Source organism: Eurypyga helias, unplaced genomic scaffold, assembly GCF_000690775.1.
Source record: "Eurypyga helias isolate BGI_N326 unplaced genomic scaffold, ASM69077v1 scaffold41295, whole genome shotgun sequence".
Lineage (NCBI taxonomy): Eukaryota > Metazoa > Chordata > Aves > Eurypygiformes > Eurypygidae > Eurypyga > Eurypyga helias.
Genome location: NW_010252901.1, coordinates 55875 through 77108, shown reverse-complemented (window position 1 = coordinate 77108; position 21234 = coordinate 55875). Strand labels below are relative to the sequence as shown.

The 21234-nt window shown below is 44.4% G+C and overlaps 1 protein-coding gene across 1 annotated transcript in view; it reads right to left on the bottom strand.

The window, feature by feature from the left end:
- Window positions 1–1396: 1396 nt before the first annotated feature.
- CREB3L2 (cAMP responsive element binding protein 3-like 2) overlaps window positions 1397–21234 on the bottom strand; it is a gene marked incomplete at its 5' end in the record, with an annotated part of 34406 nt that continues 14568 nt past the window's right edge. The window contains 10 exons of the mRNA XM_010152503.1: window positions 1397–1859; window positions 2789–3014; window positions 3700–3826; window positions 4781–4880; window positions 11901–11969; window positions 13413–13471; window positions 15198–15344; window positions 16013–16194; window positions 18028–18115; window positions 19724–19887. Coding sequence (XP_010150805.1) covers window positions 1784–1859; window positions 2789–3014; window positions 3700–3826; window positions 4781–4880; window positions 11901–11969; window positions 13413–13471; window positions 15198–15344; window positions 16013–16194; window positions 18028–18115; window positions 19724–19887 — 1238 coding nt within the window. The remainder of the gene's footprint in view (window positions 1860–2788; window positions 3015–3699; window positions 3827–4780; window positions 4881–11900; window positions 11970–13412; window positions 13472–15197; window positions 15345–16012; window positions 16195–18027; window positions 18116–19723; window positions 19888–21234) is intronic.

The window sequence follows — 21234 nt, the reverse complement described above, 5'->3', positions numbered from 1 at the left end:
TGATTTTTTTTTTTTTTTTTAATTGACTTCTGGTAAACCGTAGAGCAGCTATGAGCTAGCCTGCTGAATTACGGTTTTCACATTAAATCCATCCTCAACGGAGTTTGAGCATCCTTCTCTAGTGACCCACTCAAATTCCAGGGTAGGTCCGACTGTGCCACCCACCCCCAGGACAAACTGCGCAAGAAGCACAGTTTGGGCAAAGGCACGACCAGGGTACCAGGAAAAACCCTTGTAGGCAACAGCTACATGGGACAAAGAGGAAACAGAGCAGAGAGAAGCATACCTGACCACGATCAGACCTGAATACTGCTCTTAGCTTTCCCACTGAACTTGGGTCAGCCGCTTCACCTCCCTGTGTGTCCATCTCATCCCTCCTTTGCCTTGTCTGCTGCCCACCTACTTAATTCCCCAGGTCGGGGGCTGTCTTGCCATACAGTTAATACGGCATCCACCACCCCCAGGCCTGAAGTGTGCCGTGCTGGGGCTACCGACACCCCTTATCTTTTCGGCTAAGCAGCTGTTCTAAGATCACATCTCTGGAAAAGGAGGCAAGAGGAAGATAAGACTCATGGCTTTACTTAGGGCAATTCAAGTTTGGGGAGAAGGAATGGGTGTTCAGGGATATTTGTATGTCTGATTTCAGAGTTTGCCCAGACCGCTCACAGGGTCAGGGAAGCTCAATTCTCTTCATTGCAACTGCTTGAACAAAATTTTGCAAAGCTAATAAATACTATTTACAACAGTAACAGGAAGATGGCAAGGAAAGGAAAACACAGGACAATCTGAGACTGGGTCTACAGAAGAAATTCCATCAATGCATCTAGAAGCCAATAAATTAAATCCATATGGTCCTCTCAGGAGGCACTTCTGGTTTAAGCCTTACATTAATTTAGTTTGTTGGGAAGCAACTGAGTTAAGCTAAACAGATTAGCCTTAAACAGACTAAAGGACATCCATCCAAAACATTGCATAAATTTAACAAAACCTGCTTTATAAACAGATTTCGTTAACTAGTGTAACTCTCCCACACGGACAAAGTCTGACAAGACAGCAACTGATCTTTGCTTGAATTCCACAAGGGGGGAAGCAGCAGGGAAGCCCAGTAGGACTGCTTTCAACCCAGCGAGAAACCCTGGGGCTGGAGGGGAGAAGAGAGAAAGAGCTAGGGGAGGACAACTCAGCAGGATCATTGCCCACCCCTCTTCTGCCTGTGCTGCTAACTCGACAGTATCAGGGCCCATTCTCGTCCCTTCAGAAGCAGACTACACAACTTGCCTCTCACCTTCCCCAAAAGGTTCAAGTGCTGTAGACCAGTAGGCATGGAGCTGTGGCTGGATTCTGAGCAGCATTATGCTGCATCTCCTCTTTCTCTCAATTCCTTCTCCCAAGAAACCTATCACCCACACGCTCCCATCGGTTCTGCATATTCCACTCTTCTACAGAATGTCTTTGTGCTCAAATTAGGATGTGTGTGTGTGTGCACGCACACACCCCCACCAGTCACCGGCACGCTGCTGGCATCATCTGCATCACAATTCAATCCTGCCCTTGCAGTATCAGACAGGAAAGGAATAAAAGCAAAGACAGAGACTGTGTGTGAAGCGAGGAAGGGAGTTACAAAGACAAGAGATCCCATCTGCAGTCACAGCCTCACCAGTCAATGCAGAAGTTGAACTCCCTCTCTTTTGTGCTTTGGTTCACTGAGGATGACAAGTCAGGGGGACTTTGGTTGAAAGTTTGTGGGAAAGAGGGAAGTCAAGAAAAAAAGGCCTTTTTATTTTTAAGAGGTGGCATTGACTCTTCTGTCTATTTCAATTATCTTCAGTGTTTCATTTCCTTCTAGTTCGGAGTTGACTCTGCAGGGAACAAAAAAAGAAACACAAAATGAAGGTTAATGCCAATAGTCATTTTTAAAAGTGATTTTCATATCCTGCTTGAATTGGCTAACACTAAATACTCAGTAATTTACCAGTAACTCAGTATTTACCAGGTACTTGTCAGTTGGAAATTACTCATCTCTTTGGCTCTACGTGTAACTTGCACACGAGTGCTCAGAAGGCATGCTTGGGGTGATACAGCTCATCCCAGCCCTCAGAGCAGTGTGCTTCCAAACCAAATACCTCTCTCCACTGCCTGGTGTGCTTGCTACTGACTGCTAGAAGACACCAAGACCTGGGCCGACAGAACAGTGGCAGAACAAAAGGTAGAGTGGAAAGAAAACTGCACACACATATTTAAACCAGTGAATCTATCTTTGCAGCGGCCCCAAAAGCTTACATTTATGCTAAAAAAAAAAAAAAAAAAGATGAAGCAGCTCTGTGTAGTTCAGATAACTTTACAGGTCTGTCTCTTATCACTGAGTCCTGCACACTTTCCACAGTAATGCTTTAGCAAGATCACTGCTGCGAGAAGCTCCAGCTCTTCACACCCTAACCTCATAGAAAGCCCAGTGAGTCACAGCCTCACACTTCCAAACTGGCAAAAGCTTATTCCTCTAGGAGACACAAAAGTAAGCGCTTAAAGCAGTGGGTAGGCACAACTAACAGGCTTACAGAGGTTAGGTGTCTTGGCAGAAGCACTGAGTTTGGTAGCTGCATTACCACAATATTGTTGCAACCACTTCTCCAGAATAACAGTAACTTTGCCTGTAAGCTCCCCAGATAAAGGCCAAGCTCTTGGTTCATGTTTCACAGTGCCCAGCATAGCTGAGACCCTGGTCTTACCGCTGGCCTCCAGGCACACCTGACATTGACGCCGTATGACACGCAGCCCGCGCTGCACTCACCTGTGCTGCTGCAGGCCCAGCAGCACCGATTTCTCCAGCCTCGTCTCGTTGGCTATTGTGAACTGCATGATATCATCCTGCTGTGTCCCTGGCATGGCTTCCAGGGACAGCGCCATGTACTTGGAGGTGTCTGCTTGCCTGTCATTGCGATCTGCAAAGGAGATCGGGCTTGACGACTCCTCCAGTTGGTGAGGCTCTTCATAAATTAGCAGACTCCTTGACCTCACTGTGCACAAAGACAGAAGGCAGAAAAAGAGATGAGAAACAGGCAGCTCAGAGAACAGTCCTGGTCATTTCAGGAAATAGAAACTGTCAGAGCAGAACTAAAGCTGCAAAGGTCTTTTCTTTGCATAGTGATTAGCTAGTAATTTGATAGCTGAGGAGAGATACCACAGCAATGCTCCAGGTTGGGATCAAAAAGCTCTGAATTATTCACAAAACAAAACCAAAATGAAACAATCACTTTGATTATACAGGTTGGAAGCAACTGGTTCATTATGGGTATATAATACTAACAGTTTCCCACTCAGCCCTCGGACTCTTTGTTGACACTGGCAAAGAATGCACCAGCAGATATCAGTTGTGTGGTTTAACAGTACAAACACTTGCTACCGAGTAGAAATCTCGCTGCCTTTTACAGACCACTAGCTTCAGTTCAACAAACAGAAAGAAAACCGCTTTAAGCAGAAGTACCAAGCAGGCTAGTGGGAAAAGGCTTTGCCCCTGCCTATGAAGTCTTCTGCCATTAGAACAGCCAAGCTGTCCTTCAAAAGACACAGATATATCAAGGAATGGTCGGATAAGAAGCAGAAAAGCAAGAGGTGCTTGAGGAGAGGGTAAGGGATGGGGGTGAACAACAAGTGCCGGAGCACAACCAAGCAGTAAGCAAGACTGGGATAGTTGTCACTTACCAATGGAGTCTGTGTAGGACTCTGGCGAGGAATGCTGCCTGGGCAACACCATCTTTGTAGCAGAAGGATATGGCCCATAGCTCTGAGAGAAGCTGCCAAAAACTACTGCAAAGCACAGCACCACCATCTGGCAAAGGGAAGATGCAGAAGAGGTAAGTGCACTTGCTCCTGGCCCACACAAACACATCAAAACTAAGAATCAACACCAAGCAGATCTTATACTTTTTCAAAACAAACCATTTTCATGGCTATTTTCATCACTACGTACAGTATCTCTTAGCAAAGGCACATATACAGTAAGAATCCAGTGTTTTACAGGGCAGATTTCAAGGCGGGAGTTTGGGTTCAATGTCTGCCACCATTTTGGCCCACAGCCTTATTTAATCCCAAAGCTGAAAAGCAGACACAACCACCGTGTACGTTTTACAGATGCTCTTTGGAATTTCCAGTTATTTCTGCTGCTATCCCCAGTCTTGCTTTGAAGTGACAGAGAGGCTGGCAGACTAGAAGGACTTAGGCCTCGAAAATAATTTCCATCAATGAACTGTGCTAGTATAAGGGGAACTTGCTGACTGAGTGTAAGAAGGGAAAAGGGAGAGGTTTCATCCTGATCTTTTTCTTATCCTGACTAGTATTACTGAAATAGGCCAGTGGTAGGTTTACCGCCTTAGTCATACTGTTATTTGGATGAGCAAGATTGTTTTTACTGGTATCAAAAGAACTGGCCATCAAAGATCACCCTCATTTTCATTTTACAACTCTAGATGCCATTTTTCATATACAAGATTGTAGGAAATAATAAAACGGGTCACTCAAGAGGAGCAGTGCTCTTTCTTTCATCACTGCAGCATCCAATCAAAAGCATGGGCCCAGACTCCTCCAGAATTTAATGCCTTCCCACAACCATTAATCTTCATCAACGAGGAGTCTAACCTACCACAAAATTAATTGTCAAATTTTAAAGAGAAGTTTCCCAAGATGCAAATTTGCAAGTCAGGGCTTTGCAGAACAAGGGATGTGCCTTTGAACAGTGGAAAGAGATTCTCATTCCCCTAGAATTCCCAGCTTTAGGGACACTCACCATAAGACAGGTCCCTGTCTGTGTGCTAGCTGCCTTACACGAACGGGACACTTTCCCAGCAACCACGGCTTGGAGTCTCTGCAACTGCTGCAGAAGTGTTCTGGGAAGCAACGACAACAGACAAGCATCAAATGCACTGATCTACTTCCTGATTAAACAGCCAATTTGCTTCAAATTCCACTCTTGGCAGTAATACACCATTTATATCAAGGTGCAGATCCTTAAAGTCCTTGAAGTCAGTAGCAAGGAATGTTTTTAGTTTTACAAGATTTTTACATGTATTAGCACTGGACTGTTCCAAAAGATCTCTTGGCTTTCCCTGAAGTGATGTCCCTGAACAATTCCTTCTTCAGCACTTTCAGAAGGCTCTTATAAATAAAAACTGTTAATTTCAGCGTTGCTACAAGAAACAGTTCTGGTAAGCGTACAAACAACTGAAACTGCTCTACGTGCAAGTGACTAGATGCATATACAACCTGTTTCAGCAGGAGTTTCACCGTTATGTGAAAAGGTGCAGAAGCAAGTTTATAACTGCTTTCATTGGTGGCAGAGGTTTACAGCCACCTCCTTTTTCTGAAAACCTGCTGTACAGTGCTTTGGACCACATGCTGGACCAGTTTCAAAGAGAAGGTTTTAAAGCTAGGCATAGGCACAGAATTCACTTCTCATAAATTCATTTATTAAACAAAGGACTTCATTGCTATCTGCTAAACTCTCCAGGAGTTGACACAAATCACAGATTCTTGAGTAGCTACTCTGACTGTGCCTTTCAGAGGTCCCAAGCACAATGGCAATTCTGTTCTGGTTGGAGTCAACAGTCCCAGACCAGGAAGATATTCTGTCTTTCTAGCTGTTTTTATTTTTCTGTATCATTATCAATTACTACAATTAGGATACCAGTAATTTACATGGGAAATTATCTCAAAGAATGACCAATATAGGGTTTTCACAGCAGTTTTCATTTTGTTTTCATTAAAGCTTTTTAACAGACACTGAGTAACCCAATGCTTGCCCTCGACACAGTTAAATATAGTACAATTTTGCATGAGGATGTAAACTTTGCTGCTTGTTTCCAATTTTACTTCTCATTTCTCCTGAAAGTCTCACAACCTATTGCAGAGGGTAACCCCCACAAAATTCCAGGCAACAGCCTGCGAGCCTGTGACGTCAAATGCTAAAGCAAGAGGCAAGGTTAGGATGTCAGGGAAAATAGAAGGATTATTTTAAGATCAAACTGGCTAAAAGCTAATTGTAGGACAGACCCAGAGGTGCCTTCGCAGCTCAATATACACTTGTCTGCCTATTATCATAGATTTTTTTAATCATCAATGCTCATTGCTAATTAGGGTTTAATGAATTCAAGGACTTCAGGAATGCATTCTGAAATGAGCACAAGGCATGCTCACAGCCCAGATTTATCTGGGCCAGCAGATCCTTCTCAACTTATTAAGGAAGGATGTCTTGCATGCTCTTGAGAGCTTGGCTTATTCTGGAACTCAACATTTAAAAAAAGAAAGTGCTTTGTCTAATTCAGTCCTTTATTCATTATTAGAGAGACCACAGACAAATTAAGAGATAAAAACACTATCCATCACGTAAATGAGACCATCCTAATTCCCTGCTCTCTTCTGCACCTTCCTCCAATTCCTCCTCCCATCCCCTACATGGCATAGGGTTCACAAAGACTTGCATACATGGTGCATCACATTTTTCTGGCACAGAACGTGCTGTATACAGTGTTCCCACCATAAGCCACCAGCTACGCTAGACAGCAACGCCTGTTTAACCCTGCAATTTCTGTGCTATCATGGAAGACTGAATTCTCCCCCCGTTTCAGGCCGGAGTCACTGGGGTCGACACAGACCAGCTCTGCGGAGCGAGGCGGAAGGAGCTCTGGGGCTGGCAGCAGCAGCAGCCTTGAAATGCTGATCGCTCTTGCCACTTTTTGTGGAGGCGTCAGTGAGAAAACAGCTAATGGCTGGTGAGGAAATCAACAGAGAAGAGGCAAGTCTCCTCACTTTGCTCATCTCTGCCTTTTTGTGTCCAATTTAAAAAACTGCTGGGCCCAGAGAGCTGATTCCAAAACGCTCTCTTTTTGGAAAGTATAATTAGGCAGGTATTCTGAGGTCTCCTATGCACAGAGGAAGATTCATCACCCACCTTACTTACCAACTACAATGTCTTTCTCCCCCAAGCCATTTATCTGTTTGAGCAGAGCTACTGCCTCCTCAGCAGACAAGGACTCAGTGTTGGGAGCTGACAGGCTACAGGCGCATTTTCAAAGAGCAAGACACATGTTTGTTTATTCACAGATGATACCAGTTTAGCCTGCCACTGCCAAAACAGGGCACTCCTTGGTGCTTTTATTCTCTACTTCAATCTCTAATGGTGGAAGACATTGGCATTCCAAGGTCAAAAGATCTCTTTTCCTATGCAAAAGCTTCCTTCATTGTTACCGATGGTTGCAGGGATGATCTGGACTAAGAGAGGGAAAAGGAGCAGCTCTCTGCTCTGTGGAACAGAACTTAGGTTAACCTAATGAAGATGCCCCCTCTAAATAGCAGCAGGAAGGCCACAAAGGCTTTTAGTGAAACACACTGCCTATGGCTAAATCCTAACAGGAGAAAATGCAATCCCGAGGCAGCGTGCATAAGGGGGTTTGCACCCACAGGGATTATTTTCAGTCTGTCTGACACATCTCCCGGTGATATTCAATTAGAGGGTCACCTCCGTAGGAGGTGTGAACGTGCTTTCACGCTTTTCCCTGCCAATGGAAGCACCTCATAGGAAAGCTGCAAAGTGACTGAAGACTCCTGCTCTCTCTTCCACACACTGCCAGCAAATTCACTCTGCCTGTGATGTCTTGTTTTCGTGTGCACATTCATGTATTCATCGTCAGAAGAGTCCCATTCACCACCGAAAAAAGGAACAAGTCAAGGCTTCCCCTCTGCTTCCAGTAACACTGAATAAGGAGAGGAAATTTGTCATTCCAGGTCCTAGCCACCTGGGAGATTGCCTTAATTCAGTGTTTATGTTTAAAATCCAACATCGATTTAAACAAAAAAACCAGACATCATCTAGGAGACACCAAACACTGTTTATTTTGAACTAGATTTTTCAGAGAATTTATCTACTTTGTGAGGAACAAAACCTAATTTTGACAAGGAGAGAGAAAAATTGCTCTTCCAACTCTACACAGATTCCTTCTCTTCCTGTCCTATTTGTAGGAAAGAGAGCAAATCCCAAAGTAAGGTTTTCACCGAAAGACCAGAATACCTCAAAACAGGGGAAAAAAAAAAATCCACCATTTCTCATTTGATTTGTAAAGAAAAAAATCCATCATTTTTAAAATCAAAGATGTTTCAGCATAAAAACATTGTCCTGCTGCTTTGAAAACAAGGAGTTGCTGCAGTTGCTTTGTCAACTATTATAAGGGTGATCTGAAGCCAAGTGCAAGGTATCTCACTTGCAACTTAAATCCAGATCCTTCAATCCTTGAAAATTCCTTGGTAAAACGGCTTTACCAGCCTCAAACAAAGGAATAGCCAAGCAAATCAGTGAAGCCTGGCAGCTTTGGTGCTGATAAACCCTTGGTGTGTCAGACTGATATGCAACCTGTTCTTTAGATGACTGCTCAATAGCTTGATCAGGAGCATGAGATGTGGAAGAATATCCCAACTGCATCTGTAAAGCCACTGCTCTAAGGTGCCTGTCAGCGTGGAGATCTACACAACTTGCTAGTCATTACTGCAGGGCAGCAACTCTAGCAGCCACTTGGCATGCCCTCTCCACTTGTGACACTCTCAACCATCTGCTAATGAGATCCTGTCTATCATTTCTCCAGGAAAAGTGATCATCAATATGTTTATCAACCAAAGTGAAAAGCAAAACTACTTCTCATGTGCCACACACAGCACCAGAAGTTTCAATACTGTCTTTAAGCCCAAACAGCCATGGCTCCCAGCTAGACAATGCTGGTGTCAGAGACCATATTCAATCCCCTAGGTCATTTGCAGGGTCTCCCTCTGGTCCCAGTGCCAAAACGCTGAGCGGATGAAGCCTTCTTAGTGACCAGGACGAGTCAGTTCAAGTCTTGGTGCCAGCTTCTTCTCACACCCTTTGCTTTTTAAGACAGCAGTATCCCTGTGTTCAGATGCTCCTGAAACCAGCAAGAGCCTGGCTCACTTGTGGCTACAAGACATAACAGATATGCAGGCAATAATGTGCTTCCTTAGTTTTGAGAAAAGTGCCAATAAAGAAATTTGGATGGGTTTCTTTTAAGGGACTGAGTCACATAAATTAAGAGAGGAGACATATGCTACTGTTCTAATACTAAAGATGCCAAAAATGCAGCAGTCACCCACTCAGAGTAACAAGAATTAAAAACTCCCCTGCATCTTGATCCCCAGCCTCCTGCCTTGCCTTTTAAAATGCAAAAATATCAAGGGAGATGCTTCTGGATGCAAAGCTTTTAACCACACTTGCACCTTTTACATTACATCTTTTCAAATCCAGAATTTCAGGCTAAGGCAGGCTCTCAGGGAAGATTCTTCTAATTTTTTTCACGTTACTGAGCATAATGTAGGAACGTTTTTACCAGAAGTTGTTCTAGTGTTTTCATGGTCTGGAGCCAGATTTTGAAATGCAAGCAGGGTTTCCCTGAAGCCTGAGGTATGTATCTGTGCAAAGCGTGTTCTATATATAGAATAACGTGCTCTAAAAAGCTGGTTGCAGATACAGAAAGGAAACTCCGCTGTTCGATAGTTATATGTTTTGGAAACTGCCCTGTAGTTCTTCTCAACTCCAGCCACACTATAAAAAACATGATACTGACTGACAGCCTATACATGTGCACAAACTTTTTGGTAAAGAGCTACAGCCCAATTTTCCAACAAGGTAAAAACCCAACTTTGTCTTCATCCACACGGAATGCATGAACATTCTTACATGTAATCACAGTTCTTATCTTCCTGTTACCTTCCTTCTACTCTTAAAATTTTTCAAAACACAGCTCTAACGTTTGTAGATCTACTTTTAGATAAGATCTTCAATCACATCTTCATTTTTTATTGCACTAAACACTCAAAGTTGCAACGAAAGTCAACTGGGGCTCTGCTTTGGTCATATTAAGATACATGTGTGTATGACTGTGTGCTAGATACTTCGAGAAATAAAGTCCTGAACATTTAAATCTGGACATCCATGAATAAACTGACACTGCATAATTTTGACCACCACTGCTTTGAACTTTGATTCCTGACTGCAGATAGGAGATGGAAGTACCAGCCGTTGGATGCTGTGAAGACAAGCTCTGAAACATTCAAATGGTTTCTGGATGTCACATCAAGGCTCTGTGCAAATACCAATAAGGAAAACAGACATTTTGAATTCACTGTAGGAAGTGGATAATGGACATTAAATGAGGGCCTGGAACCATTCTCTGAATGAGATAGTTGCACAATTATGCACTAAATAAGAAAAGTGGCTCCTTGGGGCTAAGGTGAAAAAAATATAATGTGGTATCTTATATAATTCAGGCTTCATGAAAGCAGGCATTTTAAAAATTTCTCAGTACTTCAATACAAAGCCTGGACAGATTTTAGGTACAGTTTGTATCTAAATAGCCAAAACAGCCATTGCCATGATTTACAAGAATTTCTGTGCAGAGGGTCAGGAAAATCTGTTTCTCTGCAGGAGATTATGAATCAATACCAGTGCTATTGCGGAGGGAAGAAAACAATGCAACTCACCCCACACACCCCGAGTATGAAGGATTCTGAGATAATATCACTTTGCTCAACATTTTTACAGTATTTAGCATGACACAATTAGGACCATCAAATAATCGTGAGGATGCTGAAGGTCCTGTCTAAAAGGATGGACAATACCAACAAAGCTGTCCTCATGATCGCACCCTCACCAACTCCAAGATGGAAACAGCTGGCCAGCTCTAGCTGAACTGGGGAGAACAACTCTAGGCCTGACATGTCCCCGAGTGGTTCATCCACAACTGCACCTTTCCTTAAAGCAGCAGGCTTCAGCACCTCCTGGGAGAGAAAACCCTGCTCCACACCTACAGACCAATTCCTGTTTCTTTTATGTAAAAGCCTGGAGGAAGGTACAGGAGGCACAGAAATGGCTTGGCTCTCTTCAAACAAGCAGCAGATGTCTTTATGCATGAGCAGTGTGTGGGAGACTCTCCAGCAAATCACAGTGCTACAGGGTCTGGCTCCATGAAATTAGAGATTGGATCCGGAGATTAGAAACAACACATGCCACTCAATTAGCAATGCACTGGCTGCCAGACAAGCTCTAGGGCCATTTCCCATGATCGTGGGTCTTATCTTCAAAACCAGCCTCCTCCTACACTTCAGCGCTACCATCATGTTCAGCAGCGATATTCAACCATCCCCACAAACGCTTCTAGAAGGTGTTAACAGTGGGCTTATCCAGTACCTACTCACTGGAATTTGCCATCACCACGCTGAGCATAAGCCATGACTGACACTCCACTCTTAGCTAACATCCAAGTGAAAGCTCAGCTACGGAACGTTTTCTGCCACACGTCCTTTCAGCAAGCCACCGCTGAGTTACCTGTTTCTTCAGAAATTACAAAGTTGATTTCCCCCCTCCAAATGAAGGAAATTCTGGGGTGTGAGATGGTTAGAAGGGGGCACAGTAATTGCAAGGACACACAGTAGTCCAGAAGAAACTAATAACAACTCTTGAGCTTCAGCACTGTAATTTCCAGAAGTGTCATGCTCCAAGTCAAGGTCTTCTGTCAAAACAGTCTTTGACTAAATAAAGATGAAGAGTTAGGCTGTAGCTCTTGGTTTGTTACCTATCACTAACCACATTTCCTTGGGCAGTGGAAGAACTCAGAGTGCGAAAAGGTTTCTCAAGCACAGCACAGGTAAGGGAGACAGTTTAAGGACTGTCAAAGCCTCCATGCTTCACATCACACTGAAGTCACGATAACTGGCCTTCTTCATCTTTCTTTGACATTAACCAGATCAGCTACTGCTATTCTTCACATTTCAATTGATCTCCTAACTCCCAGATTTTCACTCTTCACTGGAATATCATGCTACAGTTTTGTTTTATTCCCTTCATACCTTACCTGTTGGTATTCTCCAGGACTTCAACCTTCTTACGCAGCTCACTATTTTCATTTGAACAAGTCTCAACTCTGGAGACAGCACAAGGAAAGAAAGAAGAATGTGAAAAATCAGTCATTTATTAAAGTTGCTTTCACAGAGAGCTCTATCATGCCTACATTTAATGAAAAGTTACACCAACGAACTTGTCATAATCTTTAATCATACTCCATGGTGTAAAAGACATTGCAAAAGATACTACCAGCTGTGGAGCAGCTGCTTACAGCGCTCAGCTACATTCCAGCAGGTGCAGTTCATTCAGAATGGGCTGTAACTACTTTCTGTCCCTTGAAATAGCAATAGCAAAGACCCTGCTCAGACCTTCTCTGTGCATCGGGACATGGGACAGAGACTTTAAAAGTCACAGAGCATGCTATATTTATGTTCTTAGCAAGTATTTTGAGCAAAGGTGTTCAACGTGTGCATTTCCCTGCTAGGAAGGGGCACCAAGCAATTTAGCAAATGCCATGCTTCCAAAATTAGATCCTCAAATTTCACATTTGGGGAGGTTAATAAGCCAGAAGGGTTAATTTCCAAGAGAGTGCTCATTTCCACACTGCCCCTGGAAATCCCCTAAACTGAAGTTGGTTATCATATGACATGCCACATAAGGGGTTCAAGTAAAAATATAGGACTCCTAAAAAGACAAACATGATCACCTGGAATAATATCAAGAAGCAAAAAGATAAAGGGAAACAGTTTTGATATCGGTATGTATATGGTGGAATTTCACAAGAGTAACTCTGAGAAAGCAAGACTCATCCATAAAGAGTTAAAAAGAAAAAAAGGAAATTACGTCAAGGATATCACCAAAGATGATACAAGGGGTTTAACAGATCCATCTGGTGAAGTGCATGAGAGAAATCATAGAATCACAGAATGGTTTGGGTTGGAAGGGACCTTAAAGACCATCTAGCTCCAACCCCCTGCCATGGGCAGGGACACCTTCCATTAGAAACATTACAATACTTGTCTGCTGGAGGAAAGATCAACTTGGGACACAAATCACTAGCTGAGGGTTTGGCTCCTCCTCATTAAAGGAAGTCAATGGATCACATGCTGTTTTCCCGAGTCCTGCTTATTTTCCCAGGCAGTCTTGACTCACCCACTTCCTATTTTTGTCTCCATCTGCACTAGAAGACAGAATATAGTCACTCTGAATCCATCTTTCCTTGGCCACTGCCTACCCACTAGGCCAACAGAGCTGCCTGAGGGGGAGACTGACAGCAGATGGGTCTGGCCTTATGTAGGGTTTAAAGTCTTTTGGGCACGTTAGCAATGCGCTGGAGAGGGACAGAGTGAGGAATGCAGCACCCCAGCACCCGTACAAGCAGAAGCCAGAAGAAGGGCCTTTTCTCAGTCACAACCACGAGAGGGCAGCTGGCACTCTGTGCAGGAACGGTCCCAGCATCAACAGCTGGATCCCAGCCCAGCAACTAGTGCAACCGCCTGAAACAGGAAGGAGGCTGGCTTACTTTTTTTCCAGACTGTCCATGTATTCTTTCTTTTTTCTTCTACTTTCCTGGGCAGAGATCTAAGGAAAAGGGAAGAAAAACACCAAATATTTGCATAGAGAGAGAAGAAAAAAAAAAAAAGGCATCAGAAATGAATTAATAAACTGGTAAAAAGCCCTGGCGTTATTAGATTCAAGCCTCCGTGTGTTCTCATTTCTCTTCTTGGTAAGCAAAACACTGACTTGGTCTGTTTCCACATCCTGAAGCAAGACTACTCCTCTCAGTAGCAGGAAAAAGATCATACCCTGCTCTTACAGAACTAACCTTAAAACGCGTATCAGATTCATCTGGAGAGAATATCCTGGGACAAATACTAAAAGATGATCCCAGGACAATGCCCTGCATCTGGGAGAGGAAAAGCCCGTGCGTGTGCCAGAAAGCAGCTTTGTAGAGAGAGACCTGCATGCCCCGATGAACAAGTCAGACACAAGTACACCCCGGCAGCAAAGGTGGCCAACTGGATCTGGGTCTACATTAGCACAACTGTAGCTGGCAGGTCAAGAGGAGTGGTTCTTCCCCCGCTCAGCTCCTGCAAGACCACAGTTGATTACAGCGTAGTCTGTGGCTCTGAAATAAATACTTTACATGTACAGAAGCAAGCCCAGAGAAGGACCACTGCTATAATAAGCATGCTAGAGCACACAACATATCAGGAAAGGCAGAGAAAGCTGGTTTTGTTCAGATTTAAGAAGAGAAGGCTAAGGAGACAATCCTCTTGCTGTCTTCAACTAGCTTGGGTAGCGAAGATGATGTCAGTCTTCTCGAGGCATACAGCAAAATAGCAAGAGGCAACAAATACAAGTTGCAACAAGGGAAATTCCAATTAGACATTAAGAATTATATTTATTTGTTTTTTCCATAAGAGTAGCCCAATATGGGAACAGGCTGCCCAGAGATGCTGGGGACTCATCACCCTTTGAGACAGTAAAATGTGACTGGACAAGTCCCTGAGCAACTTGCTCTAAGCTCACCCTGCTTTCAAAGCAAGGGGTGGGACCAAAGGACCTCCAGAGATCCCCTCCAAAATAAATGACTCCAACTATATCAAAGTGATACATTGAATGCACAAGGTTGCTTCCAAAAATTTTGAAAAAATATATTACAAGACCAAACTCCAGTTCAGTGTGGGCAAATTTACACCTCTATCTGCAAAACCAGCAACAGAATGCATTAACGTTCAAAGATGTGCTAATATCCTCTACAGTAAGTCAGCTGCCCAGGTCTGAAACAAAATGCTTTCCTCTCTATCACCAGGCTCTCCCCCATGCTGGAATAAAGAACACACTTATAAGGCATTTCCCAGCCTTGGTATCAACCATTCATTTAAAGGTCACAGAATTCAGTGATCAAAACACTAGGGCACTGGGCACTGAAATAGAGTCAGATTTTAAAACAGGAAACAGTGGAAAAGAACATCTTCATCACCACGGAAAGAATACAGAGGTCTTTGCCTACCATAAGGGTAGGATTGTACAGTTTTTGAAATGGAGCCAAGCAAGAGTAACTTGATACCCTGCTTGCTAAATACTCTATTGTTCAGGTGTTCAGGTAAATACCTAGACAGAGGCACACTGCAGCAGTGACAGACAATTTGATGGATGTGTTTAGGACCAAAGAAAACCACATTATTAAAAGACATCTTACAGCACTCAACAGTACCCCAGACCATGACTGCAAAATTGTTGCAGCATTTTTTTAAAACAAAATACGAGTAGGAATTAGCCAGCAAAGCTGACTAACATTTACCTTGTTCTTTATTTTCCTGCGGATTTTCTTCAGTACTTTCTCCTCTGCTTTTGTCAGGGGCAGTTTGGTAGGGATTGGGTACCCCTCTGCTATCAGCGTCCTCTTCTCCTCCTCTGTCAATATGAGTGGGCCAGTCCCCTGTAATTTCTGCAAGTGCCACAGAAATGAAATAATTTAACAAGAAGCGCACACAGCCCTAGAGAAAAGGGTGTGAGGGAAGAGAGGCAGCAGCTCTCCCACTTCAGAGAGGACTCTGCCTAATAACACAGCAGCCTCTCCTAACTGGGAATGCATGGAAGGGGAAGATCTTTTAGATAGCTTCCACTCAGAGACTGAACCTTTGGGACAGGATTCCCTCAAAACAGCTGTTCTCGGCCCAGCTCTGCACACACTCACAAGGCCAACAGTAAAACTTCCTTTAGCTCAAACAGGAAAAGAGACAAAATGAGAAGCACTACTGAAAATCCCTCCCTGAAGATCACCACTTGCTTTCGACACGACAAGAGGACAGATGCAGATCTGCCAGGGCCAGGTTAACCCAGCAGGTTAATCCACGGTGGGAGAAACCTAATAACACTGTTGAACCCTGTCTCAACTCAGAGGAGAAGGTTCACGCTGTTCTCTGTGGGAACAGAACAGACCAGAGAGCAAGAATTACTGGATCTGCAGTTTTGACCAGGGGCAGATTCATCTAAAGAACAACAGAAAGTTAGCAAATCCATGGAAAAACCAGTAATTAAAAGGAAAAAAAAAAAAAAGAAATAAAAAAAAGAGAGACAGATAGATAGATGCTTGAAAAAGCCAGCTCCACTTACGTGTGGTGCAGTCAGGAGAGGGGAATTGGAGAGCGCTGAAGCTGTGCGCGATGTCACTTTAGCTGTGGCTTGTAGCTGGATTGGGCTTGACGGGGGGAGCGATCTAGCTGGGCTCTGCCCTCCTTCAGAGTCACTGCCATGGCTGCTGGGAGGGGTTGGAGGCAAATGCAGGGGATCCACTGCTAAATGGCAAGAAAGACACATAACACAAGGTTTTGTGGTGCTCATTTAAATTTCCACTAGAGCTGCTGCCACCACCACCACTCAGTTTCCAAGACTAGGACTGTCTGCTAAAAAATGGATGGAGCAAAAATGGCAACTTGGAAGATTTTCAGAGCATGCAGGACTCCAAAAGAGGCATGAAATGCAGCAGCTCTCTTTAGGTTCAACAGATAACACAGGGTTCTGAGCATATGCTCCAGCCATTTCTACCTACACTTCAGCTTCTTCTCCAAATGCTTTGAGGTTTAAGCATAACCTTCCAGTACAAGTCCCCTGTCCCTGGGAAAACACATTCACAGGGGGGCTCTGAGCCAGCGTGCTTTCTCTTCAAAACCAATAGTATTTCCTAACTTTGCTGTGGATGGAACAAATTGCCAGTATTTTTCATCAGAAGGGATCATGTCCAAGGTGTTGTATGACCAGGGAGGAGAAAAATAATCTGCCTCCTAAGGACCTTGTTTGGCACAACTGGGAGGAAGTGACAATCTAGTGACAGCGAAGGCTCAATGTCCTGATGAAACAGAAGCAGCAGAGGCAACCACCACAGGAACCTCTCTCACACTGTGCTACCTGGGACCATAAGCTAACTTCCACTGCACTTGCAGCCAGAAGAACCTGTGCTGGAATTGGCAAGCACACTGCTGCTTACGACCAGATGGGTCTGGACCAAGAGAAACAGGGCAATGTCTCACCTACTCAGATTACATGGACAATTTAGCAGATGTCCAAACCAGTCATAACTAAGTCATTTTTCCTCTGAGATAAATTTATAGCAATGAAAACAGAGAGTAAGAAGATACAGGGCTGAATTTGCCACCTTCCACTTTTGTTACACTTTGCAAATTTGAGTTGAAAAGGTCAAATGGGTGGGTGGGGGAGGAGGGAAGAAAAACAGTAACCAAAAAGCGCTATTATACATGAGCTCTTTTTGCCAGCATCTTAACTCTAGTAGTTGCCAGAAGAAGATACACACTTGAAAAACAGCAAGGCCCTCAATCCCACGAAGTGAGCAATCGAATCTATGCCCTGGGTTGAGATATAGCCTCCCTTTTTCCACATCACTTCCTTCTCTCCATAGAGCAGTTCTATTTAACTACACAAATGAATTCACCAGCAGAATATCAAGTGTCCCCAACCAAGATGCAGTTATCTGCTCAGATTTCAGCCCAAATATTTGGCCCTTTCAAACTTTTCTTGGGTTAACATACTATGCGCCACGAAAATGTGTTTAACTTTCAGGGTAAGGATCATTCCCGTTCCTTCCTCATTTATAGATTAGTGCAAAGGGATTTTGGTGGCTCTTAAAAACTCTACTAAAACTAATAGGCTACAAAGAGATGCACCTAACTATTCATTTCATATGAACTCATATCCTTGCTTTTGTATCCTAGGTTAAAAGGGTAAAGTTTCCACTTATGCTCTTCATGCTTTCTGTGCCTTGGTTAAGTCCCCTCAAATTGATTTCCCCTCTAGCCTAAATAATCCTGTACTTTAAGGATTCAAGCTCCCTCCAGCAACTGTACAACTGTTGATACGCTACAGACAAAAAAGGGATCATTTTCTTTGTGATGAGCAGGGGTGGGGGTGGGAGTGGGGGGAGTAAGAAAACACACATAAACGGGTCAGAGAGAGGCTGGCTCTTCAGCAGCCTCAGTTGAATCCCTAGAAGGCAATAGCTTCAGCCTAAAGATTAACATGGCGAATGAGGAAGCCAAATATTTAATCTGGGTAAAGTACACTCATTGTGCATTCTGGTCATCTCCCCCTGCGTTCTGAGTTGGTAATTAACAGACCTTCCTTAGAAGAGAGGTTCAGGAACTGATCCACTTCATGGGGCTCCAGTTTAATCTCTGGAAGAACTTTCTGGCTCAGTGGTTTCATCTAGAAAAGAGAAATTAACAGCATAAAAACCCAAAGCACACATCTTAAAGGTCTTAATTGAAGGATACAAGGATGACTTCTCCATAAATGGAGAGGTTTCCCTCTCCTCGCTGCTACAGGCAAAACTTCAGCTGCTTCACACAGTTTGCTAAACCAGGCTACAGAGAATAGCTGCCCTCACTACACCCACTGTGGCTTTTTTTACTACTATATTTAGCTAAATAAAAGATTACGCCTCAGAGATGACATTTCAGACTGAAAGTTAGCATGCAACCCACTCAAATTACTTCTCTTAGCAACAGAGCTGCTGCTAGGATTTGCCGGACTGCACAGTCTGTTTGAGCAGAGACAGAAGCGCTCCTGGCAGTGGGGGAGAGCCTGCTCAAGACCATTGTCATCTGGGAGCAAGAGCAAGGTGCTGGTCACTGAGCACCACATTATCGGATCCGAGTTCATTTCCTGGTGCGGAGGAGCAGGAAAAGAGAGAGTTGTGGCTGACTGAAGTTTGGAAGACCTCTGGTTTACCCTGCTGATAGGGCTGGGGCACCAGGCTGCCAAGCTGTTGTCCAGAGTCTCCCTGAATGCTACAGGCTTGAGGAAATCAGTCTGGCACACCAGCATGCTCACTGCATCCAAAATCTCTCTCAGTAACCTGTGTAACTAATCTGTGCAACAGCAGTGAGCCACCAGCTACTCCCAACATACTCTCTGCAAATCCTGGCACCCCAGGCTACAGCAGGACTACGCACCGGGGACTGCACATTCAGACTAGAAGAGGATTATGGGTAACTTGTGTTTAGTTTTTTCAGTTTCTCATAAAATAATTTCCGTTGCACATATTTCTAATCCACATCCAAGTGGAAACATTTATTTTCAGCATACTCTAACTCCACCCGGCCTGGACTGCCACTGCACCCTGGGGACTGAGAACAGTCACTCTTCTTCCTCCACTGACAGGGGACTGGTGAGCCACCAACTGCTGCAGCTCATGCTCCTTAACCCAACCACAGCCAAACTAAGCCCTTGTGAATGCCCACTGGCTGCTCCAGCTGTGGGCAGAAAAGCATCACAAATGCTCTTTACCAGGCAGGTGGGTGTGGGAGCAGCAGCAGCTTGAAATGGCAAAGCTCCACACACTTGGCAAAAGTGACTTAGCAGGCAAACAGGGAAATTCTCCCGTCATTTCAAACAAGAGTTGTTGTTCTGATTAGGGGAAGGCACAGCAGCACGAAAGCCAATTATTATGAAAAACACTTAGCTTGTCACAGGCTTGATAGGGCAAATGGGTTGCTCAGTTCAGGTGGGACTGGTTCATTAGAAACTGTTTAAATATTTTTAAAAATGGATGAGCCCCAGGCTTTGGGGCTAGCACAGATGAGAAAGCTGTGCATCCAACCATGAAGACCTGAAGACGCAGGTAAGTGTTTTAAAACTCAAGACCTTACAGCAGTAGTGGGACACCAGCAAACGTTAAAATCCATACGGCAGACTGCAGCATGCACCCTGAATGGACAAGCTTTGGCATCAAGGAGGCTACACTGGTATGCAGAGTCTAAAGAGAACCTGTAGCTAGTTGTACGGAGAGGAGAACAGTAAGTCTGCATGTACCAGGGCATCCATCTGTAGCTCAGGTTGTTCCTCCAGTGACGTGGCCGTGACAGTGAGACTGACCGAGGGAGCAAGGCCTGATGTCTCACACAACGCTGGCTCAGTCTTTATTGCTGCTGGACTAAGCTCTGTAGCCAGACACCATTCCTCGTTTTCCAGGTCACCTGCCAGGGAAGGAAATTGGACACCACATGTTTAGGCCAGAGACAGAAAGACTACAAATGAAAATAATGTCATTCCTCCTCCAGAGAAGGGAAATAAACATAGAAAGCATTTCAGTCTAAGCAACAAACCTCTGCCCTCACTATTCAGCTCTCAGTCAGTGCAGACAACTGTGCCACCTCTGGGTCCTAACCTAATCCTAGCCCCAGGATACAGAGAGGTGCTGCGAAGAAAGACACGGAGCACTAATCACTGTACATTGCCGAAAGCTGCTAACCTGCAGCAGAACAAGACCCAACAAGCCACTGGGTAAAGCAGCCAGGGAGCCATGTCCTACACATGCTAATGCCTGCTGACTCCGTTTTATTCCTCCTTGTAGAGACGGCTTTTAGCCAGGCTTCTCCTTCTACTGCTTGCAAGCATCAAATAGCCAGAGCGATAATATTATAATTTTAAGAACAAAGGATTTTTCACACTTCTAACTGCAGAATTTTTATCCCCAAAGATTCATTTAGTAAGTATAAAAGGGGATAAAGGCTTTGATGATTTCACAGGAGCACCCGTGTCACAGTGATCATGCTAATCTCCTCCTCAGAGCCTCTGGAAGCCACAGCATGGGATGCACATTTTGACCGGCAGCAATGAAACGCGCATCACGTGCCGGCAGAACTGTCCCCTAGCCCCGCTTACTGCCAGCTCACTAAGCGGGAGAAAGCCATGCCACTTTTCCCTGAGCAGTGCTGAAAGGTTGGCCTTGCACTGTCGAGAACTGGAAGAGGGTTGGTGTGGCATGTTGGTAGCTTCTCATTTCCACTCGAGACAGCCACTGTTTGGCTTGCTGAAAAGCGACTTTCTCTCACTGGTCTAAAGTATGATAGAAGATCAAGAACTTGGAAGGATTCAACCTTTAAAACAATTCCACAAGGCTATTGACAACCCCATCAAAAAAGACCAAAATGAAATGCATTTTTGGCAGTTGCAATTCTGCCTTAAAAGAATTCTCATCCCTACTGCTTGAGCTCAGCCATGTACGTCCTTCCCGCTTGCAGGGGAGTACTCGACACCAGCTGTATGGCACCCCAACAGCGCACAGCGCAGTCCTCTGCCACAACTTGTCAGCAGCTGTGAAGAGCACCTCCATAAATCAAGTAGCTGGAATCTGAGGCCAAATATACATGAGAAAAAAGAGCGCTGATCTTTCTTCCAAAGCTTTCTCCTACCTTCATACAGGGTATTTACGGCATACACGGAAGTAAAGCAGGGAACAAGCACGTACGCAGTGCGGCTAATAGACAGCAAGAGAACTAACTGCATGCTGCGGCAGCACCGTGGGAGGCAGCCAGGGTGCC